Source organism: Stigmatopora nigra, chromosome 1, assembly GCF_051989575.1.
Source record: "Stigmatopora nigra isolate UIUO_SnigA chromosome 1, RoL_Snig_1.1, whole genome shotgun sequence".
NCBI classification, from domain to species: domain Eukaryota; kingdom Metazoa; phylum Chordata; class Actinopteri; order Syngnathiformes; family Syngnathidae; genus Stigmatopora; species Stigmatopora nigra.
In genome coordinates this window covers 8549536-8577500 of record NC_135508.1, presented here as the reverse complement: position 1 = coordinate 8577500, position 27965 = coordinate 8549536, and the positions used below count along the sequence as shown (strand labels likewise).

At 40.5% G+C, this 27965-nt stretch overlaps 3 protein-coding genes across 7 annotated transcripts; 1 reads left to right on the top strand and 2 right to left on the bottom strand.

Moving 5' to 3' along the window:
- Positions 1-633: 633 nt before the first annotated feature.
- lamtor5 (late endosomal/lysosomal adaptor, MAPK and MTOR activator 5) lies at positions 634-3169 on the bottom strand. Its single transcript, XM_077721460.1, has 4 exons — positions 2996-3169; positions 2856-2917; positions 1929-2046; positions 634-856 (listed from the first exon to the last, which is right to left on the bottom strand). The coding sequence occupies exons 1-4, from the start codon at positions 3028-3030 to the stop codon at positions 796-798; spliced, it is 276 nt and encodes a 91-aa protein (XP_077577586.1). The 5' UTR covers positions 3031-3169; the 3' UTR covers positions 634-795.
- A 2316-nt stretch (positions 3170-5485) lies between these two features.
- prok1 (prokineticin 1) lies at positions 5486-9215 on the top strand. The gene is made up of 3 exons (XM_077726574.1): positions 5486-5563; positions 8700-8825; positions 8995-9215. Exons 1-3 carry the CDS (start codon positions 5486-5488, stop codon positions 9115-9117), a joined length of 327 nt encoding a protein of 108 aa, XP_077582700.1. The 3' UTR covers positions 9118-9215.
- Positions 9216-14531: 5316 nt separating this feature from the next.
- LOC144206921 (zinc finger protein 335-like) lies at positions 14532-27875 on the bottom strand. Of its 5 annotated transcripts, none has more exons than XM_077732128.1 (28): positions 27561-27875; positions 26015-26211; positions 25446-25722; positions 25274-25339; positions 23961-25055; positions 23325-23501; positions 23031-23189; positions 22645-22897; positions 21989-22166; positions 21794-21906; positions 21042-21060; positions 20758-20877; positions 20537-20613; positions 20173-20333; positions 19332-19555; positions 19153-19252; positions 18569-18657; positions 18233-18495; positions 17606-17720; positions 17348-17536; positions 17117-17259; positions 16898-17040; positions 16428-16525; positions 16274-16360; positions 16106-16189; positions 15979-16038; positions 15173-15263; positions 14532-14904 (listed from the first exon to the last, which is right to left on the bottom strand). In XM_077732128.1, exons 2-28 carry the CDS (start codon positions 26204-26206, stop codon positions 14765-14767), a joined length of 4713 nt encoding a protein of 1570 aa, XP_077588254.1. In that variant the 5' UTR covers positions 26207-26211; positions 27561-27875; the 3' UTR covers positions 14532-14764. The 5 variants fall into 5 exon arrangements, with proteins under 5 accessions (XP_077588254.1, XP_077588255.1, XP_077588256.1 ...); XM_077732129.1 differs by having other exon boundaries at positions 23031-23192; positions 23325-23498; XM_077732130.1 differs by having other exon boundaries at positions 20758-20874; positions 23031-23192; positions 23325-23498.
- Positions 27876-27965: the final 90 nt, after the last annotated feature.

The window sequence follows — 27965 nt, the reverse complement described above, 5'->3', positions numbered from 1 at the left end:
CGGGATTTGAACGCAAGCCACCCGGACAAGAGACAGGTGAGTTAACCACTGCACCACAACTTCTCTACACTCTTTTTTGTCATCATTGGAAGGTCTTAACTACAAATTCATAGAAATAACTAAGGAAAACTGTTTCCCCATCAGGATTTGAAGCCCAGTCTCCCACATGGGAGTCAGGTGAACAAACCTCTAAGCTAAATTTCAGTTCTACAGGCTTTGCAGCATAAAAAAAAAGCCTGGATAAAACTGTTGCTTTAACCAATCAGATTTCGAGTAGGCGACACCAACACCACATCATCGGCATAGGGGAACGTCATCGCTTTCACAAACTATGATTGGCTAGTGATAGAGTGGTCAAACCAGAGCTGAACTGCAGAGTTAAACCAATAATAACTTTTCAATAGAGCCACTGAGGTAAATAAATGACCTCAAAATGTTAACTCTTGAGCTGCCATTGTGGAATGTCTAATCTATTTTGATAGTGATCCATCCCTACCAATACCCCAAGTGAAAATAGATTGGACGTCAATGGTAGCCAATAAATGAATGTAGAAGTTTAGAAAAATAAATTTAATATGAAAGATAATAATTCCATAATAATTCAGCTAACTCTAAATAAAGATGACAAAAATGTATCCATCACACATGCTTGAGTTTATTATTTTCACAAAAGACCTCATTTTAGAAGTAGCTTCTGTAATCCAAAACAATAAAACAGATACCATCTCACACAGATATTCTTTGGGAGGGACAAACAGTGCAATGTTGTCTGTACATTCTCTTGAAAAGATTCTATCAGGAGGAAATCTTGTGGACGGCAACTGTGACACTCCCGTGACTCCTTACCAAAATGTTCCTGAAAATGCACACACATTAGCCAACTTTAGAAATAAAACCTTGAACATTAAAGTGAGCATCGCTTGTGCTAGCTTGACACAATACTGCATTTATTCATACATTCTAATGAAAGAAAATTACATGAAAAATGATATAAATTGGTCTGTCATCAGGAAAACTCACAAAACCTAAGCCTGATGGTAGAGAAGGCACCATGTTTTAGGGGAAAATAAATGGCGAAAAATGTTAAAGTTGAGATTATCACCTATATTTAATAAGAACACTTAAACATAGTCTTAAAAAGGCAGGGTTGAATTAGTTTGAAGAAACAAACGGATAAAAATACAATGCATTTCAGTGCAACGGGAGAAAGCAGGTACAGGTTTGACTACATTTCAACCACTAGATGTCACCATTACGCCTCCAATGACAGACGCAACTTCAGTCAACATGATTGTTTGGAAATGTTGGAGAAACCCAGAAGTTAGGCAAGTGTCCAGTAGAGGGTAGCATAACTCTTAAAAAGATTTCAACTCAATGAGCGTCTCATCTACGTATTGTCATAATTTACATAATTGTTCATGATTGCTCAATTTGTTTGATTGTTTTGATTATAATGTTAGTAAGGAGATGAAAATAGCAAGAGCTTTAGTCTATGTTTTAATATAGCCGTTGTGCATTTTCCATGTCTGATTTATTTCATAATGGATTTCCATCACTCAATTTGCAAATCCAATTACAAAACTAAATTGGTCTGAAACATGAGCTGTTGACAACTTTACTTCATTGTAATGAGATGAAATAACCCAGAAATGTATGTGTACATTTCCAATTTAATACTTTTTGATAAATGACTTTTGGAAGGCCCAGAGCATTATTTTATTTTAAAAAAATGAACAAAATGTATCTATTGACATGCAGGAGATGAAACATTTCTAACGTGCCACCAGGAAAACTTTCAATTCAAAGGAAAATGCTACCTAATTTTGTTTTGGATTTGAAATTGATGGAACAACAAATACACTGATTAAGGATTAATCATCCTTTTCTTAGTTGTTGACCCCACCCACAGGTCAAGTGCCTGGACCTACCCGGAATCGGACTCCAGGCACACAGTGGGAGTGTCTGTCGGGTCCCTGGTGAGCGCGGCGGCCTGCTTGGCCAAAACGGACACCACACCTCCGTGCTCATCCGACAGCGAGCCACGGCCTGTTCGCGTATTACAACCAAGGAGGAAAATATGAGAAGCAGACTTCATACTGTGAAAATCGTCTCTCACACAGAGTCACTATTGACATCTTTTTTTCCACACATACACACAACTGATTATACCTGACAACATATTTTAAACTCACTGTTAACTCTTTATAGGGCATTATGAATTATTATTATATGTATTAATAATAAGCATTGTATATTTATATGGAATTCATGAAATCAAAATGATTTGAAAGAGCATACATTACAAACATGTACTTAGTTCCCTAGTCAAATTCGCTGAAACGCGCTATAGTAAGATGTGTAGGTTTAAAAAAAATGAAATATCATTCAACTCAATCCATGACATTGACGGAGAGAGATGTCCAATTCATTTAAACTGGAAGGAGTGGACATAAATGCTCTTCTTAACGTGCCATGGCTGAGTAAGGGTAGTAAAAAGTCAGTTTTTTCCCCATACACTTTAACTAAATGCTACCAGTTACATGTATTTCAAGAAAAAAAATGAGTAATTTTAATAATAAACTTCAGATCATACCAAATGTAGTTGGGCTTGACTATTTTGCTTCCAATAGACATTAAATTCAGTTTAAATGGGATTTCTGAAAGTAAATGACGTTTCAGTATCATTGTGGAAGACAATTCCTTGTATTTCACTGCCAGTCCTTCCAGTTATTTCCAATTGGACGTCTATAGTCGTCAATGGCAGCGAATACCGAATGGTTGAAATCCATTTAGAAGGCGAACGAACAATTGTTCTTTTAAAAAAAAGCGTAAGATAATACTGTAAGATGACATACATGCCAAGTTGTGTCCTTGCTCGTCCGTACAAAGAACGCCGACCACTGCCGGATGCTTCATGCTGGAAACCGGGTGGGGAAAACACATTTTCGGGGCGTAAATACAATTGTACGTCTAAAACCGGCTCAGCCTACCTCACCTGTCGTCAAGATGTTGTTCCAGTGTCGACTCCATCCGAAATTTAAAAGAAAAACAAAATAGAATTTAGCTAATATAGGACCGAAAGTGGCACAATTTGGTGTTTTGGTTATTTTCCGGGTAGAAGTCAGCTGACTGACACGTGACACCTAAAGACTACGGGTCCTCGTGAAGGCCAAAAGACACCGTTTTTGCGCATGCGTTAATTATATATAGAGAGAATGGAGGTCCAGAAATTGTTATTGCAGGAATCATCATGTATTGTAATAATCGAAAATGTGGACTGTTAAAATGTTTTTTTTTATTCTTCAATGAAAAATATATGTATCCAATTTTAAATGAAAAAAAATATTCATTCATTTTTAAATTAAAAACATATTTATTCATTTTTAAATGAAGCCTACCATGTATGTTTTACGTATGTGCCTAGAGTGCCTAGAGAAAACCCACGCAGAACATGCAAACTCCACACACTGACCTGGATGTCATGTTGTTGCTGTTCATGGGGGATATGTACAACATGAAATATGAATATTTTTAACTATACCCCTGTTCCGACACACCAGCGTGAGAATCTCCATGCATTTATATATGACATGCCGCATGAGTACTGCCATTTTCATGAGGTATTGCGTAGATGTGATGGCTATAAGATATTTTTTTTAAAAATTGTGCATCATTGCCCTGATTAATACTGAAGAAAAGTAAACTCTAAGACAGGCGGGCCTTCGCAGCACTGCTGACGGAGCAGAAATGACTCGATATGATGATGTGGCCGAACATTGGAGGAGGAATCTATCAGCGGCACTGCACCACGGGTCACTTCTTAATATTGCTCACTAAACCTATCCGCTAAATCAAAAGCTGACACACATACTTAAAAACTTCATCAATGACGTCGCTACGCGTGGCTTGCATGTGCCAGCTGTGCTAAATCAGACAAAAAGATTCAAGCTTTGACTCACGCTTTAGTGTAATGGAGCCTTATACTATCCCAAACTCTAAAATATTATGGACAAGTGACAATACAGCTGAATTTTATTTGTGCTGATTCAGATGCACATCGCTGAACATGAGCTCACGATTGGTTGTTGCTGAATACCATCTTCCAGTTACAAGAGGCTCTGCACGTTTTTGCAACCACATCATCTGGGGTTGTTTTTGTTTTGTTTTGTTTTTTTAACGCCTCGGGGAAAGATTTTTGAAACCATTTCACCTGAGTTTTACGGATTATAAACTGTCTCGAGGGGGGGGGGGGGGGGGGGTGTTTTCATTTAAGAGGAGTGGTGAAAAAGCCCATCACTTTCTTGCTATGGAAGAAGAATCTCCAGCAAATATTTTGAGATGTCTGCAAAATGTGTTTGGGCAAGGAAGTTCAACCAGTTCGGTCAAAAAGTTCCTGTTCAAATTGAATGGCCAAGAAAAAGCATCTACTTTGAATGACCTCTGTAAACAAACAAAAGCGGGCAAGACCATTAACTTTAGACCATGTTAGATTAACTCCAGACCATGTTAGATTAACTTTAGACCATGTTAGATTAATTTAAGACCAGGGGTCAAAGTCAAAGGCCGTTATGTCTTCCAACGAGGCTGCCAAAATTAATCGATTAATAAATTGACAGCTTTCTCGATCGTGCTAATCCATAGATAATTTTTGGAAATTCAAATTAATACAAATTGATTCAAATTAAAAACAAATTGTTTGCAATTATTGATTTAAAATGAGTAAACTCTGGAAATAATCTATAAATCTTCATTCGAGTTTCCTCATAAAACAGAAAGTTGGCACTCATCATTTACTGTCTCGGGCCACACAAAATGATGCGATGGGCCAGATTTTGCCCGCCGGCCGCCGCTTTGACACCCGTGCTTTAGACTATGTTAGATTAACTTTAGACCAGGGGTGCTCAATATGTGGATCGCGAGCTTTTAATTGACCGTATGATAGTAAGATTAGATCCAATGATTGGATTTGTAGTAAGATTTTATATGGGACATGAGATGGGAAACAGCGTCATCGCTAGTCCAAGTGTAATTACTACCTGCCTACACTATATTGGGTCCTGCTGGTATCAGGTATATTATCAGCTTTGTTCTGGACCCGGAAAAAAAGGATAGATCATGCAAAGTTGGCTCCTTGAAACATGGATTTTTTCTGCAAAAAAGTGTGAGCACCCCTGCTTTAGAATCTCCTTCTGATCTTGGACAAAGGGTCAGAGGTTAATTCAAATGACCTGTCTTTTAATGTGCATCAATTCCACTAGCCTTTAAATTGATGGAGTCTCATATGTGTTGAAAAGTCCTGAAAAAGAAAAGGCCAGCATCACTAGACTATCCATTAGGATTCTTGCTAGCATCTGATGAGGCTGGCGCAGGGATACCTCACACACGTAGTGGGTGGGAGATGAGGTGAGGCAGACCGAGTGGATAAAGAGAGGATCCGGGAGAGGGAGTTGAGTGACTGCTGGAAAGCTTAACCAAAGGATTCGTCATGAGCTATCGAGTGGTGTTGCTGACCTTCCTCCTAATGAGGTCTGTGAACTGGTCCAGAGGAGCCATCATCACAGGAGTGAGTTTTTCTCATTACATATATTGTATCAATATCCACACTGAATAGTTAATGTGTAGTGTAATTATATGTTTCTTTAAAAAAATGCCTTTTTAATTTGTGAGGGAGGGAAAAGCAAGAATTAACTACTATTTGGATATTTTTGAATAAAATGTAGACTGATCCTTTTCTGAATGATGCAAAAAAATGGGAAAAAATGGAAAAATTCATAGTAAAGGAGGGAAAAGTAAGTGAAGCTTGGTTTTCGATAACTTCAACTCAACATTTCTCGCCGTGGTAGATTAGTTGTGCAAAAACGTAAGGATGAACTTGGGGTTTGAACTGGATGGTGCAATGTCTGGTGTAAATAGCTCTCTCGAGGTCATGCCGCAGCATCTCAAGTGGGTTGAGGTCAGGGATTTTGACTGGGTCATTTCAGAACACATACCTGTTTTCTTCTTCTGTAGCCAGTCTCTTGCGTCTATGTTTTGGATCTTGTCCAACTACCTTTTTTTTAGGCTTCAACTGTTGTTCATCGAGCTCATCTCTTGAATTTCTTATCCAACGTTGAGAAGATGTTGCCCAAAACAAATAGTATGACGTGCTCTCGGTCATGCTTTAAAGTTGGGATATTGGGTATCTCCACACATAGGTATCAGCTCAAAAAATGTCCAACTTTGGTTTCATTCATCCACAGACTATTCTACCAAAAGTGCTGTTATCACAAAATATTTGAAGCCTAACAAACAAGAAGAGAAGCAAAATGAGAAACATGATTCAGTTAATATTATACATTCGAGACAGTTCGTATCCAACTAGAATGATTTCTTATTCATCAAGGGTTAAGAAAACCAAGAAAAAAATATTTAAAAAATATGAACGGGCAATTGTATCATTTGCTTTTAGGGCATACACACAAAACAGACATTTGTGTAATGAAAATGTACTGTAACAGCTGTGGAACAGCCGAGAGCACCTTTTTCTCTCTCAAAAACTTGATTGTGTTCACCCGTGAACGCCAAACTATGTTGATTCGCACTTGACTCAGATTAGCAAGTAGAAATGTGGCATGAATTTATTTTTTTTGGTCCAAAAATGAATAAATTATGTAATTTAAGGGCCATTTTTTTTTAATTCCCATCCTGAGTTAAAATGACGTCCCTTGTACCGATGCATCTGATGAGAACGATTCGAATCACTATATGTTTGCAGTAGATAATTATGTGATAACCAAAGTTAACCCTTTCAGGGACAGTGGTCACTATAGTGGACACATAGTGAAACCTTATAATTATCTTAAGTCCCTCACTGCTAGCCTAGGGAACAGAGTGTGTAATGTGGTAGTTAGTAAAGCAATGAAATTAATGTTGAAAACACTTATTGACAGCAATAGACGCCCAATCTATTTTTAAATGGGAGGGGCTGACCAAAAAATTAAGCTATGAGGTCATACGTCATTGCTAGAACAAAACAAAAAATAAATAAAATTCCCAGAGAAAAACACAATGGTATTTTTCCAAAATGGATCATTTAATTCACGTATTCATTTTATTTAAAAAAATATTTTTACACTGCAATTGAATGGCAGATAAAATATAGTCTTGGTGACATAATTGGCCCGCCAGTTTGAGACCGCTGTCCTTTATAAATGTAATGATGGCGGAGTGGGGGTGGTAATAATAAAAGTTTGATGGAATATTGTATTTCCTGTTTTCACAAACCATGTGGGAGGAAGCCTGAATAACCAATGCTAATTGACAGCTATTACGCCACATGAACGAGTGAATTATTGGGCACATTTGTCCTTTAGGTAGACAATCTGATTCCATTTTATTGACAAATTTCGCAAATTTATGAGCTGTGCTGCATTGCTGCAAACCTGTCGATATTATTTAAATGCAGCATCCCTGCAAAAAATAATTGATCTCCTTCAGCGCCAAGTAATAGAAGCCAAGTGAATGCCCGCATGCAAAGACAATAGATGCCAAAAAGGTATACACACTCATATGTCTTAATGTAATAATTTAAAATTAATGAAGTATGACAGCAGAAGGACCACATCCTTCCCACTTCACCTCTACCGGAGGGAAGTATATCCTGGATAGATGATTGTAAATAGATCAAGGCCATGAAAAGGTACAAAATGTACGTGGGCGCATGGAAGCCCAAATTCAATTCAAGCAAAGCAGCTTACATCATCGGTCATGGAAATAAATTGATCTCAACTCTTGGCATTGTCCCTTTTTGATGCCACCTTCTTCTTTAGTCGTGACCAAATAGTCATTGTGAGTTTATCGTTAGGGTCATTTCACGATATTTGCTGACTGTATGTCTTCAATGAGCCTTTCAGTGCATCTTTTCTTTGAAAATGCATTTGCTGCATTTTGCATAGTTTCTTTATTTTAGGGTTTGAAATCAGGAAACAATTTGAAATATCAGATAAAATTATGTAACTTTGTAAACTTGTAAAAATGCAGGTTTTAAATTGGTATTTTATTTACAAGGGAAAAAAGAATATGTCAAGTAGTTGGGGTTAGAGATGTTTAAAATGATTATTAATTGCCTCCTAAACTGATAACTGGTTGGACTAAAATAATTTTATAAATAAGATATGAGCAAAAATATTGCCATGCCTAGAAAAATTACTTTTGAGACGCTTTGAAAATTATTTTGTATAAGACAATACAATTATCATTTAAAAGTGGAAGGCTCCATTTGACAGTTCTAATTCTTTGATGAGTTTGAACATTAAGGATGGGAATCAATTTCATAAATTGTAAATACAAATTTGGAAGTGGCCAATTTAATAGAACAATATATTGCATCTTTGTCTGCATAGGTCAAATCAAAAACCTTATTAATCTGATAGGGACAGTGCACATAATGAACTTATATTCAGATGCATCTAATAGATGTCAATATCCATTACTAAGGAATTAATGCATATAGGACTGGTTTCAGGTGAGATTTAAAGGTTTATAATATGTGGGACATATGGTACCTCATACACAGCTTTACTTTTTGGTGTCTGCTCAGCTCAAGTTCCTTTTAGTTGCAGGCTTGGATGTTGAACTCTGTCTAGTCGACTTTTAAAAAAAAATACCACAAGCAGTAAAAAAAATGATTAGATTATTCAAGCAGTTGTGTCTCCCTGCAGGCTTGTGAACGAGACGTGCAATGTGGTTTGGGTCTTTGCTGTGCTGTCAGTCTCTGGCTGAGAGGTCTGAGGATGTGCATTCCGAGGGGTGCCGAAGGGGAGCAGTGCCACCCGCTGAGCCACAAGGTGGGCCGCACAGATGTTCAGCTCATATACACTACTTATTCTTTGCATTAAGACAACAACATGGCTTATCAGTATTTCTTGCCTGTGTTTGTTATTTGTATTTTGCAATGTAACTGGACTGAATGAGCCGCCTATTGACGACTACCCTAAACGTCTCGCCCACATTTAGGTGCCCTATCCTGGCAAAAGACAACATCACACATGCCCATGCCTCCCCCACTTGGTGTGCACCCGTTACGCCGGAAGCAAGTACAGATGCACCGATGACTACAAGAATATGGACTTTCAATAAACAGCATATCAAGTCACGTTTCAAGACTTTTGGGGATGGGAAACAGATCATAGTGGTTGGTAGCAGAAGTGTTTGGCTCCAATTGTCCATATTCCAAACTAAAAGTGCCATTTCAGTCGCAAATGTGACTTACATTGATTGTAGTCACACATCTGACATGTGTGGGTAAGGAGGATCTGGGGGGGTTACATGGATCTTACTACTTTTAAGCTTTTTGTGAACCGTTAATGTATTTGTTGTACTTAATGTTGTTAATTTATCACGGGAATGTACAGTACTCTTCTTGCCAAATAAATATATGATGTCACACTGAGTCTTTGCTCCATTTTTCTTCCAATCATTTAAAAGTCATAGGTTCACCCAAGCATGCCGACGCAAATCAAGTAGATAGTGTGATGAATAATACATTTGTGCCTTGATTTGCAAGTTTAATTGGTTATCTGACCACAATTCTAACACTATATTTACATGCAGTCAGGATTTGGGTTAATGTCAACTTTAGGGTTATTTAAATATTTGCAAAGTCCCATTTACAGGTACGAGGAAGAAGGGTTGTTATCCAGTGGCATTTTGTTGTCCAAAAGTGTCTTGCAGAAGGTTATCCCCCCAGGGTGCAAAATTAGGCAGGACCGCCTCTAAAGTATTGCAAAGTGCATGCCCCATTGACTGTAATGTTGAGTTCATCCGATGTTCCCGAGTGCTCAAAGGCTGACGAGAGATGACGCCCGTCGCCATTTTCGGAAAGTGGTGGTGACGACATGGAGTTTAATAGTTAGGTGACAGTGAAAAACGGGAAAAAGCGGGGAAATGGAAAACGGGAACGAGGATTTGAGTCGGGAACGAGGGCCTGCCAAGAAAGTGTATTTTGGAAGGTAGTGATTCGGGTTAAGGCAACGCTGAAAGGATGTGGAAAAGAACCTTGGTGGAAGAAAAGTAAAGTTGTGCTGAGGTTCCTTAGGAACCGGGGAGTGATTGGAATAAGTTTGTTTGTGGCTTGAAGAGAAGCGAAAAGGACGATGGGGACATTGTAATGTTCAAAGATGGAAATGTGATAGTGAGATGGGACCAAGTGAATGCAGGGGCCAAAGGGAATAAAGGTAGTATCAGAGAGTGGGGTCTGATGCAAGACCGGGCGTTTGGTCGCCGGACGTTTGGTCGCCGGACGTTTGCTCGCCGGACGTTTGGTCGCCGGTCCAATGTACTTAGATATTAAACAGTACTTAGATACTAAACAGTACTTAGATATCAAACTCTCTCTCTTAGATATTAAACTCTCTTTTAGATATTAAACTCTCTTTTAGATATTAAACTCTCTTTTAGATATTAAACTCTCTCTCTCTTAGATATTAAACTCTCTCTCTTTGATATTAAACTCTCTCTCATGAATATAAATTTGAGAGCTGGTTTCAACAGTAAACTCTCTGTCACCATTTGGCCGGCGACCAAAAGACTGGACACCAAAAGGGACCAAATGACTGGCGACCAAACGTCCGAGCACCGGTCTGATGTTAATGAAAGGTGGTGGATTTCTGGATCCTAGCAGAAATTGGGCAAAAGGCAGGCAGCACCCTAACCTGGTCACCAGTTAGTCGTAGGACACACACAGAGACAAAGAACCATTGGTACTGAGTGAGAATCGATTCTACATGGCCTGCGACAAAGTCAAGAGAAGGTACTACCACTATCCCGCTAGAAAATGTTTGGCCGCCGACCACTATTACTACACATATATCCATAACTAAGTTGCATTGAAGTCCATTTTGCAGTTCACTTTTGTTTTTGCTCTGTTCTATGTGTTGTCAAAGTATGGTAATCCCATTCCAATTGCCAGCCTTATGCTGCTCTGCTGACTGTAAGGCCTCCTCCATCGTCTTCTGTCCAAGCAATGAAATGAACGATAAATTGCTGGTTTTGTTTCGGCCAACCGGCACGCTGCGTTGAGTCATGACATGGATTTTACCCCCCGCGGCTTCACGCTTTCTGAACACAGCACAAACACAAGTGAGCTACTCTGACGTCAATGCTCTTTTATATGAAAGCGAGCCAGTGTGTCGAGGTTAACCACAAACCTGTAAAATAGCAATAAAAAAGTACAATAAATAAAGCGTGCTTGCAGCTTAAGTTTCTCCGGGTGTGCGTTTTGAAACCAGGCTTTCCTTTTGTTTAGCTGGCCGCCTCCATGGTCAACCACTGAGAAAAAAACTGCATGTAAACCTCAAATATTAGCGAGACTCCACTTACACAATTTATTAGAACCAGCTGTTAATTAACATCTCACACCTGTATTTTTTTTAATAGCACCTGCCCAGCCTACTTTTGCCTTTGCACTCCTACTCGGACCCCAGCAGTGGTGAGCTCGCTGCTCCCATCAGTTTAACCAGGTGTCCCCCACATGGCGTCCTTTTTGGTAAAGGTAGTCATTTGGACATATGCAGTAATGCTTTTTTCAATAGGTAGCTTGTACAGCAGGGGTAGGGAACCTATGGCTCGGGAGCCACATATGGCTCTTTTGATGGGTGTATATGGCTTTCTACTAACCTGTGAGGTAAACTATGGAAACTGCTGGTGAGAAAGCGCAGGAATAAGAGCAGTACGTTGGTATTATGGTATTGACACTATACCCAGCGCCTTATAATCATTTTTTTTTCATTACACTCTTTTGCATGGAATAACTCATTGATTAGCAACAATGTAACAATGTGGTCAAAAGAATTCAGATACTTTTGTACTTACAAATTGGTGAAGTGACTAAAAAAGGCACACATTTTCAAGTATGTTGTCCATGTATTTGGAGGATGGCTCTCAAGGATTAACATTTTTAAAAAAAATGAATTGTTTGTGGGTCTTTTCATCAAAAAAGGTTCCCGACCCATGTTGTACATGATAAAAACAGCTACATTAGGTGTACACCAAACTCCCATGTGGCACATTAAATGTGTTACAGCCTTTAGACTTAACATTCTCAGTTTCAAAGAACAAAGAAAATGTCTACAAACCTTCACTTTAAATCCTGGAGGGCTACTTTTCAAAAATGTTTTAGCCTTCTTGCAGCATCTTCATGAACGTATTCCATTTTTTTTTCATTGTTGATCAGTAGTTTCCCTTCCAGATCAATGAATTCCAAACACAGCTTTTATTTCTTCTGCTGGAAAACCAATGATTATGTCATTTCCAAAATGGCGTCCATGAAGTGGCTATGTTCATTCAAACAAAAAAATGAAAACTATCTTTAAACATAGTTTCAAAGTATATAACAAGTTCATAATGATTAACTGGTCCTTGCACAGTCATTTTTTGAAAACAATCACTCTGAAAACTCCAAAAATGGCTATAATAGGACCAAGAGCAGCAATTCCTATTTTTTTTCATAAATGTTCTACAACGCTGTCCTTTTTATCGATGAAAAGATGACATTGTCCTCTGAGTTGTCATTATGTCACTGAAATGTCACAGACGTAACTCCCAATTCAATAAAAGACATGTTGAGAATAAAGAGCGCGGCATAAGAAAAGAAATATCGAGCGGTTTCCCCTTGAGTTTGGAACTCGACGGGGGCTCCAAGGAAGGTATAAGATGAAATGATAACTGAGCTGGGCCTGTGAAGAGCAACCTGTCGAAAGGGCACTCAAAGTCAAAGATAAGCACACAAACTCTTAAACCTTTTGAATCAAACCCCTCAAATCAATGATTTTTTTAAGGTGGGGAGAAAAAAGGTTTTAATCTGATTGCAACCTGAATTACAAAAAAGTGAGCCTAGGACAACACACCCCAAAATTGGCTTTTTACAAGTTTTTTTTAAATTTCTATTCAGGGTAAAAATAATAGTAACAGTTCTCACACAAGGAAGTATTTTGGGGAAATAGATTGATCCTGAGCTGTTTAATTCCACATGTAATTGGCCATTGAATACAGTTTACTGTATAGTTCCAATAAATTCAAATGTCTATTTTTCTATGATAATGCCCCTTTTAAAATACATAAGTTGACCTCCATAATGGTCATCCTAGCTGGCTTCCAGGATTTTAAAGGAAATGGTTGCACCTTCATTTGAAAACAGCCAGTATAGCATACTGGTTTAGAAATCTACCGTTGTGTAAATGATGGCGGATATCTCCTAGGGTAACAAACAGAAAATATGCTTTCTTTTTTTAAATGTGAAAAGTGACTCACTGGGATTAGGTTCCCCTTTGAACAGCTACTGCGGCGTCTTCTTTGGCTGACTCACGCCTAGTTTTTCCATATTTGTCTAAAATGGAGAGAGAAAAAAATCCATTGATTTCATTAGAGGGAACTTTGCCTAAAAGACTTCATTGTCAGGATCATTTTAGATAATTGAACAATTAAACCATGACTAAGAAAACCATAAGAATTACAGTAATAAAGCAAAATCTTACCCAAGCATTTGGGTTTGGTGTTGATTCTGTAGCAAAAAAATATTTCAAAGATGAAACCGACAACAATGATGGCACTCACTGTGATAACAACAATGGTGCCACAAGTCCAAAAAGTTCTACTTCCAAAAGAGACAAAGCATCCATCAAGTCTCAGGGAAAGGTCGCCAAACTCCTCCACTATGTGAAGGCTACTTGTGCCGGTAATATCTGTGGAGAAAACGTACATTTACAAAGCAGAACATGACGCAAAACAGCAGCAAAAAATATCTCACGAGTCTTACCTAATTAAAGGACAACAAGAGACAGCTTCATTTTAAGGGTCAAATATGTTAACCTTTTCCTCTTCTCTTGTTTGCCTGCAAATTTGGTTCAGCAGCACCGCAAAGGACTTACCTTTCGACATTTAATCACCCAAATTACAATATTTGCCAACACAGTTAAAGTGGAATAAGATGGAACTAACTTGCCACTTTGAAGCAATGTGTAAATATTGACATAGCAGCATTCCAGGAGGCTTTTCATCAATGACATCTATGGTAAACACCAGTAAGAAATACTTTTTTCACTGCTGAACTCGGAAATGATTGCCAAATGGATTGGATGTCTGACAGCCAATGATTTAAGGAGGAATGGGAGATTGTGACAGCTGTGACAAGGGCTGTCCTAGTTTCGGCAAGTGGAAAGTTTAACACCGTTTTCTACTCTCCCGAAGGAAAAGTAAAGGTACGTACTCTGGCAAAAATCAGGGGCTCAACTTAATAAGATCATTAACCACAAACTAAAGTCAAATGGTAAAACTCAGGCTTTAAGACATCCGATTCATTTGAACTGGTCGTGAATGTTCATCTTTCAGTGCCATTAACGGCACTAAATATATCATCCATTTTGACTGGGTGGGCCGAATGATGTTCATCAGGACAAAATAGATTGGCTGTCCATCTCCGTCAATGGCAGACAATGAGTTAAATCGGCGCTCTGTGGGGGGAAAAACAAAAAAAATAAACACTCAATTTGTGCATGAAAGGATTTAACATTGCATTTTATTTGGTGCCAGCTATTAGCTTATTCAACACACATTATTAAGCAGATGTATTTACATTTTCTATAAATATTCTAAAAATGAATAAACTTAAACAAGTCATTTTCTCCCCAAAAGGAAAACATTCATAAAAATTTGCAAATAACATCATATAGAATATTTAATTGCAGATTAGCTGCGTGGCAAAGCAAATAAGGAGGCGCTTTCCAGCGAGCTACTCAACAGTGAGAGTAACAACATCGTAGTGGACACCCGGCTCCCCCTGCTGCTGAATTTGCACCAACTGCTCGGGCGTTGCTTCGCTGTAGACCGCTTGTACCTGTTGCGTCTGTTCTTCTGCCATCACCGCCGCATCTGAGAAATTGGACACCACTTTAGCTGGAATTTACTGACACCACCAAGTTTTGTAACCATCTCCTTCTATGAACTCTAATTTAACATTTAAAATGTTGGAGTTTTTTAGGTTTTTCTAACCTATTACATACTGAAGAGTTGATTTTTTTCTTCCCATAGAGATTTTTGGGGACATTATTTAAGTGGTAAGGTGTCCCTATTGTTGTGAGTCCAGCCATATTGGTCAGTATAAATATAAATACATACTACATTCGATGAGAATGCAGACCTGTGATGGCAGAGTGGGTGGTCTCCTCCAGGTCTTCCTGTTCTGTGACTGCGGGTAGATACTGGACAGGAGTGTCAGAGTTGACTGCAATCTGGGGAAAAAAGAAATGTAAGCACATCTCACAGTTTAAATCCTCCTTACACAAATGTGAACCAAACTGGGACAGACAAATCAGTAATAATATTTTTTTTTCCCCTGGACATATTTCCAAAAATCTTTAACGGGCTCTATTACATAGTCTCAGAAAGGAGAAATTAAAATGTAAATTGATTTCATCCACCAATTTCAAGGGGGAAAAAGACTAAATGAGTGCAATTGAAATACTTAGAATGGCAAATCTGTCCTGGTTTTTAGGCAGATATGGGAAAACTACGGCCCGCGGCCCACATATGGCCCCATTAGGCTTTTTAATCCGGCCCGCCGACATTGTGCAATTTTTTATTTAAAAAAAAAAAAAAAATTACCATAAGATGGCGCCGTCACATGGAAGCCAGTGGCAGTAGCTCTGTCCACTCATTTGTTTTTCGTGTTTTACAGGCCTTCCATCTTTTTTTAAATTAGATTTTAATATTTCATAATACATTGCTTTTTACTTTACTTTGTACTTTATACTTTAATGATGAGTGATGAGTATGTTAATACTTTAGTCCCTTTTTTCTGTTTATGTTTCATATGTACCGTAAACGGATGCAGGTTTTTTTTTTTATGTATCGTATCTTGTGCTGACCCGGCCTGTCTGTCAAATTTTCAAAGTCAATGTGTCCCCCGGGCCGAAAAGTTCGCCCACCCCTGTTTTAAGGTGTTACCTGCTGCTCTTGAAGAAAGACTCCTTCATGCTCGTACTGGATAATCTGTCCATCTGCCATCTGAAGGACAAGAAGAGAAGATGAGCCCCCTTTTCTTTGCACACTCCCGACTGTGACGCATACTCACCTGGATGTGGTTGCCATCTGCTAGCACCACATACTCCTGCGGGATCAAGTGTGGCACTCCGTCCTGGGAGATGATGTACTGCACCTAAACACACGGACATGTTCAAATGGTTGAGATGTAGACAAGGCAACAACTGGAACTAACTGAACTGAAATTACAGCTTCTCACCTCCGTGACCTGGTTGTCTCCCGTCATCAAGTGTTGGACCGTCTGTCCATCAATTGTAGTGATCTGCTGAATGTAGGTACCTTCCTCCTGAACGGAAGAAGCAAGGATATTGCAATAAAACAGGTCGCTTTAAGTGGTCGCTATCTTGTACTACCTGGTCTGCGACAGATTGATCTTGAGCCACGATTATATGCTCCCGACTGAGTGCCTGCAGCTGGTCTGGACTGATGACTGTCTGGTGAGTCTGGAGAGCTGTAAGAAAAAAAACTGTATTTCAGACGGGATGCTGCAAAAGTGAGGTTTTAATGTGAGGTTGGCAGAAATCTGCGCGTCAAGGACAGACCAACCTGGTGTTTACAACCCTGCAGTTTCTCTAACATTTTTGTGCTTGTACAGTTTGTTTCGTGATAAACGTCTATTAAAATGTACGACAACAGCAGAGTCCAATTCTACAGAGCTAGCTAGTTGCGAGTAATTAGTTTAACCGAAAATGCGAGATGAGGTTGGTTGTCAGAATTTAAGCAGTTCAAAGTGTATTTAAAAGGATTTTTACTGGCAATTTTCGAGAACGTACACCCCCTGTGTTTTAGGCAGTGAATAGTAAATGTGGAGATTTTGGTTTACACTGAAGCGTGGCTAGCGCCTCCTCATCACTGTTAACGATGATGGTCTGCTGGGGTGCGGCGGTCCGGCTTTTGTGAGTGGCGGTCGGATGCTGAGGGTGCAGACGCTCCATGTGGAACTTCAGGTGGCCGTTGCGATTGAAGCTGGAAAAAAAATACATTGGTGGAATCAGTCAGTCAATTACAGGGCAGAAAGTGTCTGAGGCTGATTTCCTCTTACCTTTGGCCACAGAGTTCACAAGAAAATGGCTTTTCATTGGTGTGCGTCAGCAAATGTCTCCGCAGGTCTTTCTTATTCTTTGATGCAAAACTGCAGCTCTGGCATTTGTGAGGCCGTAAGTACGAGTGGAGCTCCATGTGGGTCTGAATGAATCCAAAACATTCATTAAGTCTGTCAGAAGAGGCTTAATTATGCATGACTTTGTTTGGCTTTATAGTATTTTTTTCCCACCTTAACTTCTGGCCAAGAGCTGGATGTAAAGTCACAGTCGAGGCACTTAAAAGTGCTGGGATCCAAATGCGCCCGCTTGTGGTTCTCCATGTCAGACCGGCAGTGGAAAGACTCGGTGCATATTCGACAGGAAAACTTTTTGACGCTAGTGGTGCCCACCACAGGAGAGGCAGGTGCTTCGCTGCTCAGCTATAAGGGAACGGGAACGTGAGATACGCTCAATGTGAATCCATCTTTGCGAGAAAATATGCTTAGTACCTCCACCTGTTGCAGAACCCCATCGGACAATCCGGCAGCCAAGTAGAATTTGCCACATTTAAGATTCTCCACCTGGGACTCTTCCGCAGCCTGAACTTGATCGCTCTTCTCATTACTGAAAGGAAAGACATTCATCTACTCAAACGGCAAATCAGTCAATTACCTGATTATTTCCTTGGGTTTTTTTTATTTCAATATTATTCTTAAAACAAATAACTAACAAGGCAGGTGATTTTCTCATTAAAAACAAATACATTTAACCCAATAGAGAAAGCATGTAGTCCACATAGACTGGCATCACAATTTGATTCATGTAGAGCACAGTATTTTTTTTAAAATGTGATAGAATTTAGCGCCATATAAAAAAGGGATAATGAATGAATGAATAATCCAATTCAGGATGTCCCCCGCCCACTGGTCATAGCTGTCTGGGATAGTCTTCAGCGACCCTTGTGAGGATAAAAAGTATGGAAACTGAATGACTGACAGACTGTGGGGGACACTCTCAATTGGTTGCCATCATTCATGCATACTTGATTGTGCAAATTAGTTACACATAATTAATTCTAATAAAGCCACACTTGAATTGAAGATAATGGAAGACTTTAGTAATAGTAAGACCATCACCTGCACTCAGAACTTTGGACCTCTTCAGTCACTTGTTCCACCACACTGAACACTCCTTCGTCCGTGTAGGTTTCCATTGCCACCTGAGGGATTTCTTCCATCTCGGCGTCGTAAGCCTCCTGCAGAACAGCCTCGCCGTTCTCAGAGACGTGTACGGTCATGACCTTGTGGGTCTGGCCCGGTGCCGCCGCTGCCACAGTGCTCCACGTTTCCTTCTCCAGAGATTTGACCTCAGTGCTGCCATCCGGTTTGAGGACTGCGACCTGAGGAGCACAATTAGTTAGAGTGAAGTTGTTTGATCCACTTTTAATATCAAATGTGAGCAGTTGCACTAACTTGTAAGGTGTTTCCAACCAATTCCCGGGCATTGCTCATATTTAGCAGCAGGCTTAGTGCATTCTGGGCGGAGAGTTCCCCCGATTCACCTGGGGAGAAGACGCAAAACATTGTCTTGAGAAGTACAAAAAAAAATGACGTTATCTTAAGCTGCTGATCAACTCAATGAGCAATTTAGAAAATAAATGGATACACAAATAGTGACCTATTCTTCATCAAATTTAAGGACTTCAGTATTATCAATATAGACAATAAAAATGGGTTATTTCACCCTTGCAGATGAGGAACATTTGAACATGCATTGTATATGAAGTAAACAAATTTGCAGTAAAATACCTGCATTGGCTGGAATGTTTGTCAAATGGCTGCCGAATATCTAAAATAAATTTTCCCAAATGGGTTGAACATCTATTGCCGTCAATGGCAATTTAACATGATTATTCAATGCCAGCTAGGATTTGATACTTATTGTTGTCAATGGTGTGGTTGAAGGAATATTGTATTTGCAAGTTAGCTCTGCACTATTTGAAATGCTGTTCCCCAAAAGATGAATGAGGAAGAAAACCTTTGAAAATATATCTGACCTTGTTCGTAGATGATGGTCGTATTTTCTAGCGGTTGCCCAGACACGGAAGCATTTCCCATCTCCTGAATAGTTTGAAGCGCTACATGGTCGACTGAAACCTGACAAACATTATGAAAGTATTGTTGGGACAATTTATCTCGTGATTAGATACTAAATGCATTGGCCACATGGACTCACGATGGCGTTTGGCAAAACTTGAGCTCCTTCTTCATTTTGTTGTTTTAGCTCCTCCACCCGCTGCAGAGTGAGGAAAGGTTTGCGTCGAGTCTGGACCTCTGCCGCCTGCCGGGTGAGTGACCACTCCTCAAAAGCTTCCGGGTGGCGACACTGCACGTGGTGCCAAAGGTTCTTTCGATGTTTGGTCCCGAAGTGACACATATTGCAGGAAAAAGGCTTGTCTCCTACAGCCAAAACACATTTAGAGAATAGATGGATGAACAACACCTAAGGGGCAAACTCTCAACTACTTTTTTAATGACCAAACAGTCACTTGCCCTGTAAAGGATACTTTAAAGCAATGTTCCCTCTAATTTTTCATGTAAACATGCTGTAAAACACAAAAAACATAAGAGTGGACAGAGCTACTGCCACTGGCTGCCACATAAACGGCACCATCATGGGGAAAGGGGTAAAAATAAAAAGGTTGGATTTTATTTACTGCGCGCCATATGATTGCTGCTGTGCAGAGAAGACGAGAGTAGTGCGCAATTGCGGAACATTGCTTTAAAGTCTTAAAAGATACAACATCAAATGTTACATATATCAATACATACAGGCATCTAAAGTGACATATTTGTATAATGTTATATTATAGTCTCTCCAATCCTTTCTCATCATATTTAATGTTAGGTGCATATTTAATGCACAATAACCATTCAAATTTTGTTTAATGCCCATTACGGTTCCAATGTAACCCATCTGTCTCATGGTCCACACCTCTGTGAGGTATCATATTTTTACAAGGTTAATGAATTTTGTTAGATTTTTTACACGCCCAATCACATCTCATTGAACTGACCTGTATGTTTAATGGCTAGGTGGGACACCAGGAATTCTTCTTTGGAAGTGGCGTATTTACAGTAATCGCACTTGAAGGGTCGGTCGGTAGTGTGAGCCAGCTGATGGTTGAGTAGCTGCTTCTTGTTGGCGCAAGTGTAGTCACAAAACTCACATTGAAACCTGATTAAAAATAAATAAATAAATAAATAAATAAAAGGATATCCATTAAAAAGGGGTAAAATAAAGCCTGATTTTGTTATTTTGAAGCAATCGTTTTACATGCAGGATTTTTCTGAGTTTGTTTCTATTTAAAAAAAGGAGTCACTTTACATTCATCTTGTGCCTAAGAAACAAAAATGGAATAGAAGATGCATATTACTGACTTGCTGTCGCCCACACTCTGAAGATGTGTCATGAGATGCATTTTGAATGTGTAGCGCTTCTTGAAGGATTTGCCACACTGAAAAAACAATGGACAGAAATAATTGGACGACATGTTCAAGTCCAAAATCCAAAACATCAGCAAAATACCCATAAAGTCCACAATTTTACATTTTCCCAGTGGGTTGTTAAAATAAGTGTTTGAAAGCCAAGACATCCAGACCTTATCACACATGTGTGGCTTCTCAGCACTGTGTGTCTTCAAATGCTGAGTAAGCCTCTTCTGCATGGGGTAAACTTTGTTACACACAGGACACGGGAACTCGGTTGCAGTCACCACCTGCTAAAACACAGTACATGGAGTTTATTTGTTAATGTTTCTTTTTTTTTTCTTAATGCTGCCATAGTGCTTAAAATGAAAGTGCATGCATGCAGTGGCTTAAAAATGCCTCAGCCCTCCTGCAGTGCATGGATGAACAAATGTACTGCGAGGACGGGAAAACTTACCGTATCTCTCTTTCTTTTCCTAGTGAAAGTAAAGATATGTATTGTTAGTAATTGTCAAACCTGTTTTATCATATACCACAATCTAAACTACAGGTGGGCAAACTTTTGGGTGCCAGAGATTTAGAATTCTATTGCATGAATGTTATTAGAGGTTATTCACACAAAGTGTTGTCTTTCGATTTGAGGAGTTAGATTTTTTTCTGAATGACAAAATGTAAAGATATTATAGCGCAGGGGTAGGGAACCTTTGGCTCGGGAGCCATATGTGGCTCTTTTGATGGGTGTATATGGCTCTCCGCGAACCCGTGTGGTAAAATATGGGAACAGCTAGTGAGAGACCTAAGTCCCCGACGCACCAATGGGAGCGTCACTCTGGCACTGTGGCACCAAAACTATCTCTAGCGCCTTTTTAAAATCATATTTTTTCTTCAGCATGCATCTTCTCATTGGTACTCATTGATTAGCAACAGTGAAATAATGTTCTCAAAAGAATTCAGACTTTTTTTTACTTTCAAAGTGTTGAATTGAATAATAAATGCTCACATTTTCATGTATTTTGACTTTTAAATTCTGAGTATGGCTCTTAAGGAATAATGTTTGAAAATATGAATTGTTTTTGGCTCTCTTTGTCAAAAAGGTTCCCGACCCCTGTTATAGCGGACTAAAGTAAATGTTTAGTAGGTTGGATTATAGAAACAACAACACCCAAAATTGCCCACCGTTGTTTTAACTACATAAACCAATACACTTACTTTTCCTTGTTGTGAACCGCAGAATGACGAATGACATCTTTCCGGTAAACACTGGTGTAATCACACGTCTCACACTTGAAAGGCTTTGTACCTTCATGGTTGAACATGTGTTCCTGAAGAAGACACATTTAACACAACATCTCACACACGTACACTTTGAGGCGAGTCTATTCAACGAGGTGACTGCCTCCAAACCTTGAGTGAGGACCACCGCTTGCAGTGGTAGTTGCACTGGAGGCATTTGAAGAGGTCTGGCTCGTTGCCCTCGTGCGAGTCCACGTGGAATTGCAGATCGCCCTGCGTGAAGAAGCGCGAGCCGCAGATCCAGCAGCTGTGAGGTCTCAGGAGCGGCTTGAGGGATTTGTAGTAGCGGCTGAAAGTGGACAGTTTTTTGGTCACAGAAATTGCATTATGAGGGCTGGGCCCAATGATCAATGAAGCATTTTGGGACTTGGTCTAATGGTTTGACTTTTACCAAATGACAATACGCCCATGTAAACCTTTTGTAATTTTGTATACCGATTATTTTCTGACAAAATAAATTGATATTGTAGATTAGAAACAAATATAACAAAAATGGTGTACATTGGCCCACAACAACATTCCAAATGTGTTTTGTTTTGAATTTACATTGCATTTATCTCAATTCTCACCATTGACAATGATAGCCATCAATAAGTTTTTGAGTGGGTGCTGTGAGAATATTTGCCCTTCCCAGTTAAAACTAATTGGATGTTTAGCACCGTCAATGGCATCCAATGAGTGAAAATGATTGCCCTTATAAGGGGTTGAACTTTGAAAGATGAGACACTTTGCCGGAAATGAGCGAAAGGACTGAAAGTAGCACCTACTTGCGGCTCAAATGCTTCTTGTACTTTTTGCGTAGAAAGCACTTGGAGGGACGCCCTCGTTTCCTCTGAAAGAACTCTTCTGGCGGCGAGTTGGACGAGGGATCTTTGTTCTCAGAGTCGGAAAGGCACGCCACCACCTCAAACCCTTCTTTTGCAGTCCCCAGCGCGGCAGCGTCATTGTCCAAGCCTGAGGAGCTTGCTTCGTCTCCGGGGTCAGCTTTGATTCTTGGCTTTTTTGATAAACTCTCTGCCCCTGGGATGCGTGACAGAAATGAACAATTGGGACTTTGTTGAACATTTTTGGAAGACTTGAATTGTGACCTGCTAGAAACTGTCCTTGACACAATGCTTTTAAAAAAAAAATAATAGTAAAACAGTCCACCTACCTTGGCTGTCGTCATCCTCTTCCAATAGGCTGTATTTCTTCGGACGGCCAACTTTACGATGGGGACGAGCTTGTGACGAGGAAGTAATAGGAGGGTGTTTTTTCAAAATGGCAGGTAACCTTCTACGACAGTCTTCCTCAGCTGGGTTGTAGTTACTGTCTTCTGAGATACAAAAGAGCAAGGTTGAAATTCCAGATTAAAAGATATGTTTTGCAACCCCAGTAGGCCATTATTTGTTTATGGTGTTCCCTGTTTATCTTAACCAAAGTGATAATTGAGTGTTGGAAGACGAACCTTCGGAATTATCGATAGCACCAGCATCTGGAACATGGTCTTCTTGATCGTCATCCTCTTTCGTTTGATTGGAAGCAGATGCATTCAACTGTGATGATTTCCCTTCTCCCGAATTAACGTTTAGATGAGCCTTCTTGGGTGGTCGGCCACGTTTGCGCTTTGCTTGCAAACCCCCTACTGAAAAAAACAATGTTACCCAATTAAAAGCTCAGAACAAATATCATTATAAATCCCAAGTCCTTCATTCAGAAGACAATATGATGGTGAAAAAGCTTTCAAAACTGTTTGAACAACTGTTTTTTAAGAATAGTATAGTTCAGTGTTTACAATTACATCGTTTTTATGTCAGTCCAAGGCCAGAATCCAGGCAAAATCCACTTTTTGGCCCATCCAAATTGAAACTGGATGGCTATTTTGTAATCTGAGCAGCCAAAAATATCTGACAACTTTTACTTGAAAGTAAGTGGGAACTTTCCAGAATGAAAGCCCACAAATCCCCCTGCCTTGAAATAAAGTAAAATGTTCTTGTCAGTCTAAGTAACACTGTCATCCGGATTTGACCCCTTGCGGATCATAAATTTGACAAGTATGGTCTACTCTAAACTCTATACCATCAAGTTACCCAAGCCAACCTACCTGAAAGTTTGAAGTGCTTATCCCTCATGTGGTTGATCAACGTTTCTTTGGAGATACTCTTATACGGACAAATTTTGCACTTGAACTGCTGCACAATCACAACTTCCATCATCTCCTCCAGCTCAGCCAGGTTGGGCGGCATGTCCATAGAACCGTCAGCCACGGCCGACGCCACGACTTCCTGACCCGTGACCGCTTCTTCCTTCTCAGAGTGACCACGGCTAGGCGAACAATGTGGCGCCACGTCAGGTTCTAGGATGGAGCTGTAAGTGCCACTGCTGCTGATGTGGGGCCCAGGTTGACTCTCACTGCACTCGGCCGCCTCCAGGACCCCCCCTGAAACTGCCGTGTCAGCGACGGGGTGGTCTGACGAGGAGCTGTCGTCAGTATAAAGGGACGCGTCGGGCCCGTTGCTATTTTCCGTGTAACAGGACCGCTGGGGTTGCTGCTGCGGTTGATCGGGATCTTGAATCCGCTCGTCATCGTCATCGTCGTGCCTTGCTCGGTACCGGGAACACCCCGGTTCCTCGGAATCTGCAACGGCATTGCCACCATATTGGGTGGGGTACTGCCGAATGGTCTGCGTCTTGTGATCCGCGCTGCTGTCAATGTATGCACGTGAATGATGGGGCCTCTCTCCGTCGTCCACGGCACACAGATACCCGGCGCTGCACCCCACCAAGTAGTTCCTTCCACTGCTAGGATTTGAATCCGCCCTGCTGCATTCGACATAACCGGGAAGGTCTTGGTCGCTGTTGTTGCCGCTGTAGTCAGGAAAGCCCGACCGGGAACGAGTCTGGTCGGGTTCTTCGGAACACTCCACGTAGGATGGTGAGGACTCTGCTGTTTGGTCTGGGCCATCTGCACTGCAGTCCATGTATTGGGAGGGGTGAGAGTGTTGTGGCTGATCTGGGTGACCGCTGCTTTCTTCCGGGTAGCCAGAATGACCGGGCTGGTCGTCAGGTTGGTCGGGCTCCGGGCTTCTCTGCAGGTCTCTCTGGTCCCGGCAGGTGGATGTGGGACCCTCAGAAAGTGCTTCGATGGCTAGGTGGTCAGATAAAGCCGAGGAGGACATATGGGCTTCCATGGGAGCACCTAAAGGAGTCATAGACATGAAAAGCAAAGTTAAGTGGCACAATTAGATTATGGTGACACAGTTATGGTGACAAAGTATCGGAAAAGCCACAGTACCGTTTTCAGTTGAAATGGTTGTGGAAAAAAATATAGGAAATGTGTGGAAAAGTGTTCAAGCAGTAGTTTGGACGCGACTGTTTTAACAAACACACATTAAAAATACATATTATCATCCGGACCTTGTAGTATGAGATATTGGGTTGGTTCGGCATCCCGGTCGTCTGCACTGGTTACAGCGATGCAACCTATGGAAAAAGTAGTGTAAAGTATTGATTAGCCTTTTTCCAGCATTACCCAACTCTTTGGCAAGAAATTGTTCAGCCAGTGGCGACATTAGGAAAATGGATTTACCATTCATGATGTCAGGACCAATGGTGGACTCAATTATCTTGTCGATGGCCGAGCCCAAGTCGGACGAGGTAGAGGCAGTGGAGTCCGACACCATCATGGCCCCTTCGGACGCAGCGCTGGAGTGAACGAGGACTTGGGCCGATTCAGACACCAAGACTGACTGAGTCACCGTGGAAACACTGGACACGCTGGTAGACTGGGCCACCGAAGAGGAGTCTGGGAGGTGAACAGAGGAAACTCGGACGTCTGTGCTGGAGCTGGTCTCTGGAATGAAGACCTTGAGAAGGTCACAGGTAACAAACGTCAATAGTTAGCCTGTTAAACAGCAACATTAAGAATTTTGCACCCCGCACGCACATTTTTGAATCAATTTTCTTAATGGTTTGATGCATGTGAGTCATTTACAGGTTGTGCATTATTTCAGCACGGGTAAAGATTGCGTTGACAATAAAGTAACAGTGACCGAGCAAAAACATGCAAACATGGCAGGGGCAGAGATCGAAACCCACAATCAGAAAACTTTCAAGCTGTATATGATAACTTCTCCCCAATCAGTTTAGAAGTATTACCACGAGTCCCTCAGAGCTCTGTCCCACGTGACAGTCCGACTCGGGCGGCTGTGTGTGAGAGGAGGCAGTGTCACTGCTGTCTGCCGACATGGCCTCCGATGACTCCATTCCCATGCCGCTTTCGGACGGCTCCTCCATCCCTGAGGGGCCTGCATCGCTGCTGCTTTCCACTTCATTCTCTTCCGAATCCATCCCCTCTGAAAAACACATCCAAAGATGAACCTCTTCTCGGACAAGTGCGATGTATTTAAATAAAATAGGGCAATTTTTTGACAGTTATTTTATGTACAATTCTGTCGTTCCACAAGAGTTTTACCTTTGCAAAAACAAATACGTTCTGGATTTTTTTTTACGTAACAAAATACTTTTCATTATGAGTGTGGGTAGTGTATTCATTTTTAATCTGTCTGCAAGACTAATAAATAAATTTATATACCCCTCCGGTCCGAAAGCCTTTGGAATTGTGTGAATTATATCTGTATTGTTTATAAAGTGTGATTTGGTCTAGTTTTGTCACACGCTAGCTGATTTTGAACTAAATACCACACAAGTATTTTTGTGTTCCATGCTTCTATTGGAAACAGGGGGTTGCATAATGGGTTAAACATAGTTGAACCTGCTAAATTTTCAGCCCCAATTTGAAATCCAATCATTCCAACTTGACTTGAAGTGCAGTTTACAGTTGGTATACCCCTAAAAATACATGTGTAATTCCCAAGTAGGCTACAGTTTGTTCAATTGTAAGTTTGATTGCTATTTCTTACTTTTATGTGCAATAACATTTGTTGAACCAGTTGCATCACTGCAGAGGTACACTTTTTCTGCGTTTTAAAACACATTTTAATGTGCGAATGCATTAACGGTAATGAGTTAGCGTTTAATTTCTTTACTGTGTTGGACTTAAAAACTGCCTTGTTCTTACCGAAAACTTGGGCCAAAAACGATTCGATATTCAAATGTAGGAGAGAAAAGTGATTACGTGGCATTTGGTATCATAACTTTGAAAACCACTGGGTTGAATGAACCATTTGTTGACAATGAAGTAGAAATCTAAGTGCTATGTTGAAAACATCCAATACTTAATGTGTTCCAAGCATTGTCGCATTATCACCAGAACATAATAAAGCGTATATATTGCTTGTTTGGGCTTTAACGACACACTGGAATCAAACGGTTGTCGTCTTACTCTCACATTATCGGACATTGTTGTCCTAAAATAAAACACTTGGGGACACCTTTATTTTAAGGCTACGGGAGAATAGTTTTTGACGGATTCGACAAATGTGATCGTTTGCAAACCATGTCCAATACTGGAATGCTAAACTAGCGTACTTTAGCACATAGTAGCTTTTGGGCTAGCTGCCCTTGATCCTGCCTGCGCCGTGTCGCCATTTTACATCAGGCAAACGTCCTTTTACATCAGGCATTCTCGGGAGCTCAACTGGGGACCTCGAGGGCCTAAAGATCCACAAGGCTGCCCAAACGAACTCCCTGAATGAAATAAAAACAACCATATCCATTGAATATCTTTCCGTTTTTTCCTTACCGTATAGTTGCGAGTAGATAGGCGCCCTTCAACGTTGCGTTGCTAAATAGAATTACCTCGCTAAGAGGTAATTCTAGCCTCATTCTAGTTGGGCGCTATTGAGACTGCTCGGTTCCCGTCGTGCGGGAGGGTCGTATTTATTGGTTTGTTCCAAACGATCTGTACCCTCTACACGAGGTTACTAACAAATTCAGGACATTGTTTATTAGTCGCAGTCAGACATATTTGTGGCATTTCAAGATTATTCAGTGGGCTGTTTACAATAACCGAAAGGACTATTGCTTTCAGCGCAAGGCGTATCACGCTGGTTAGCGCGGATGAATACGGACCGGTTTGCAGACGTCGTCGCACCAGGCAAATCGGCAGGCTTCCCCCACTTTCATTTTTATAAAATCGACCGAAACT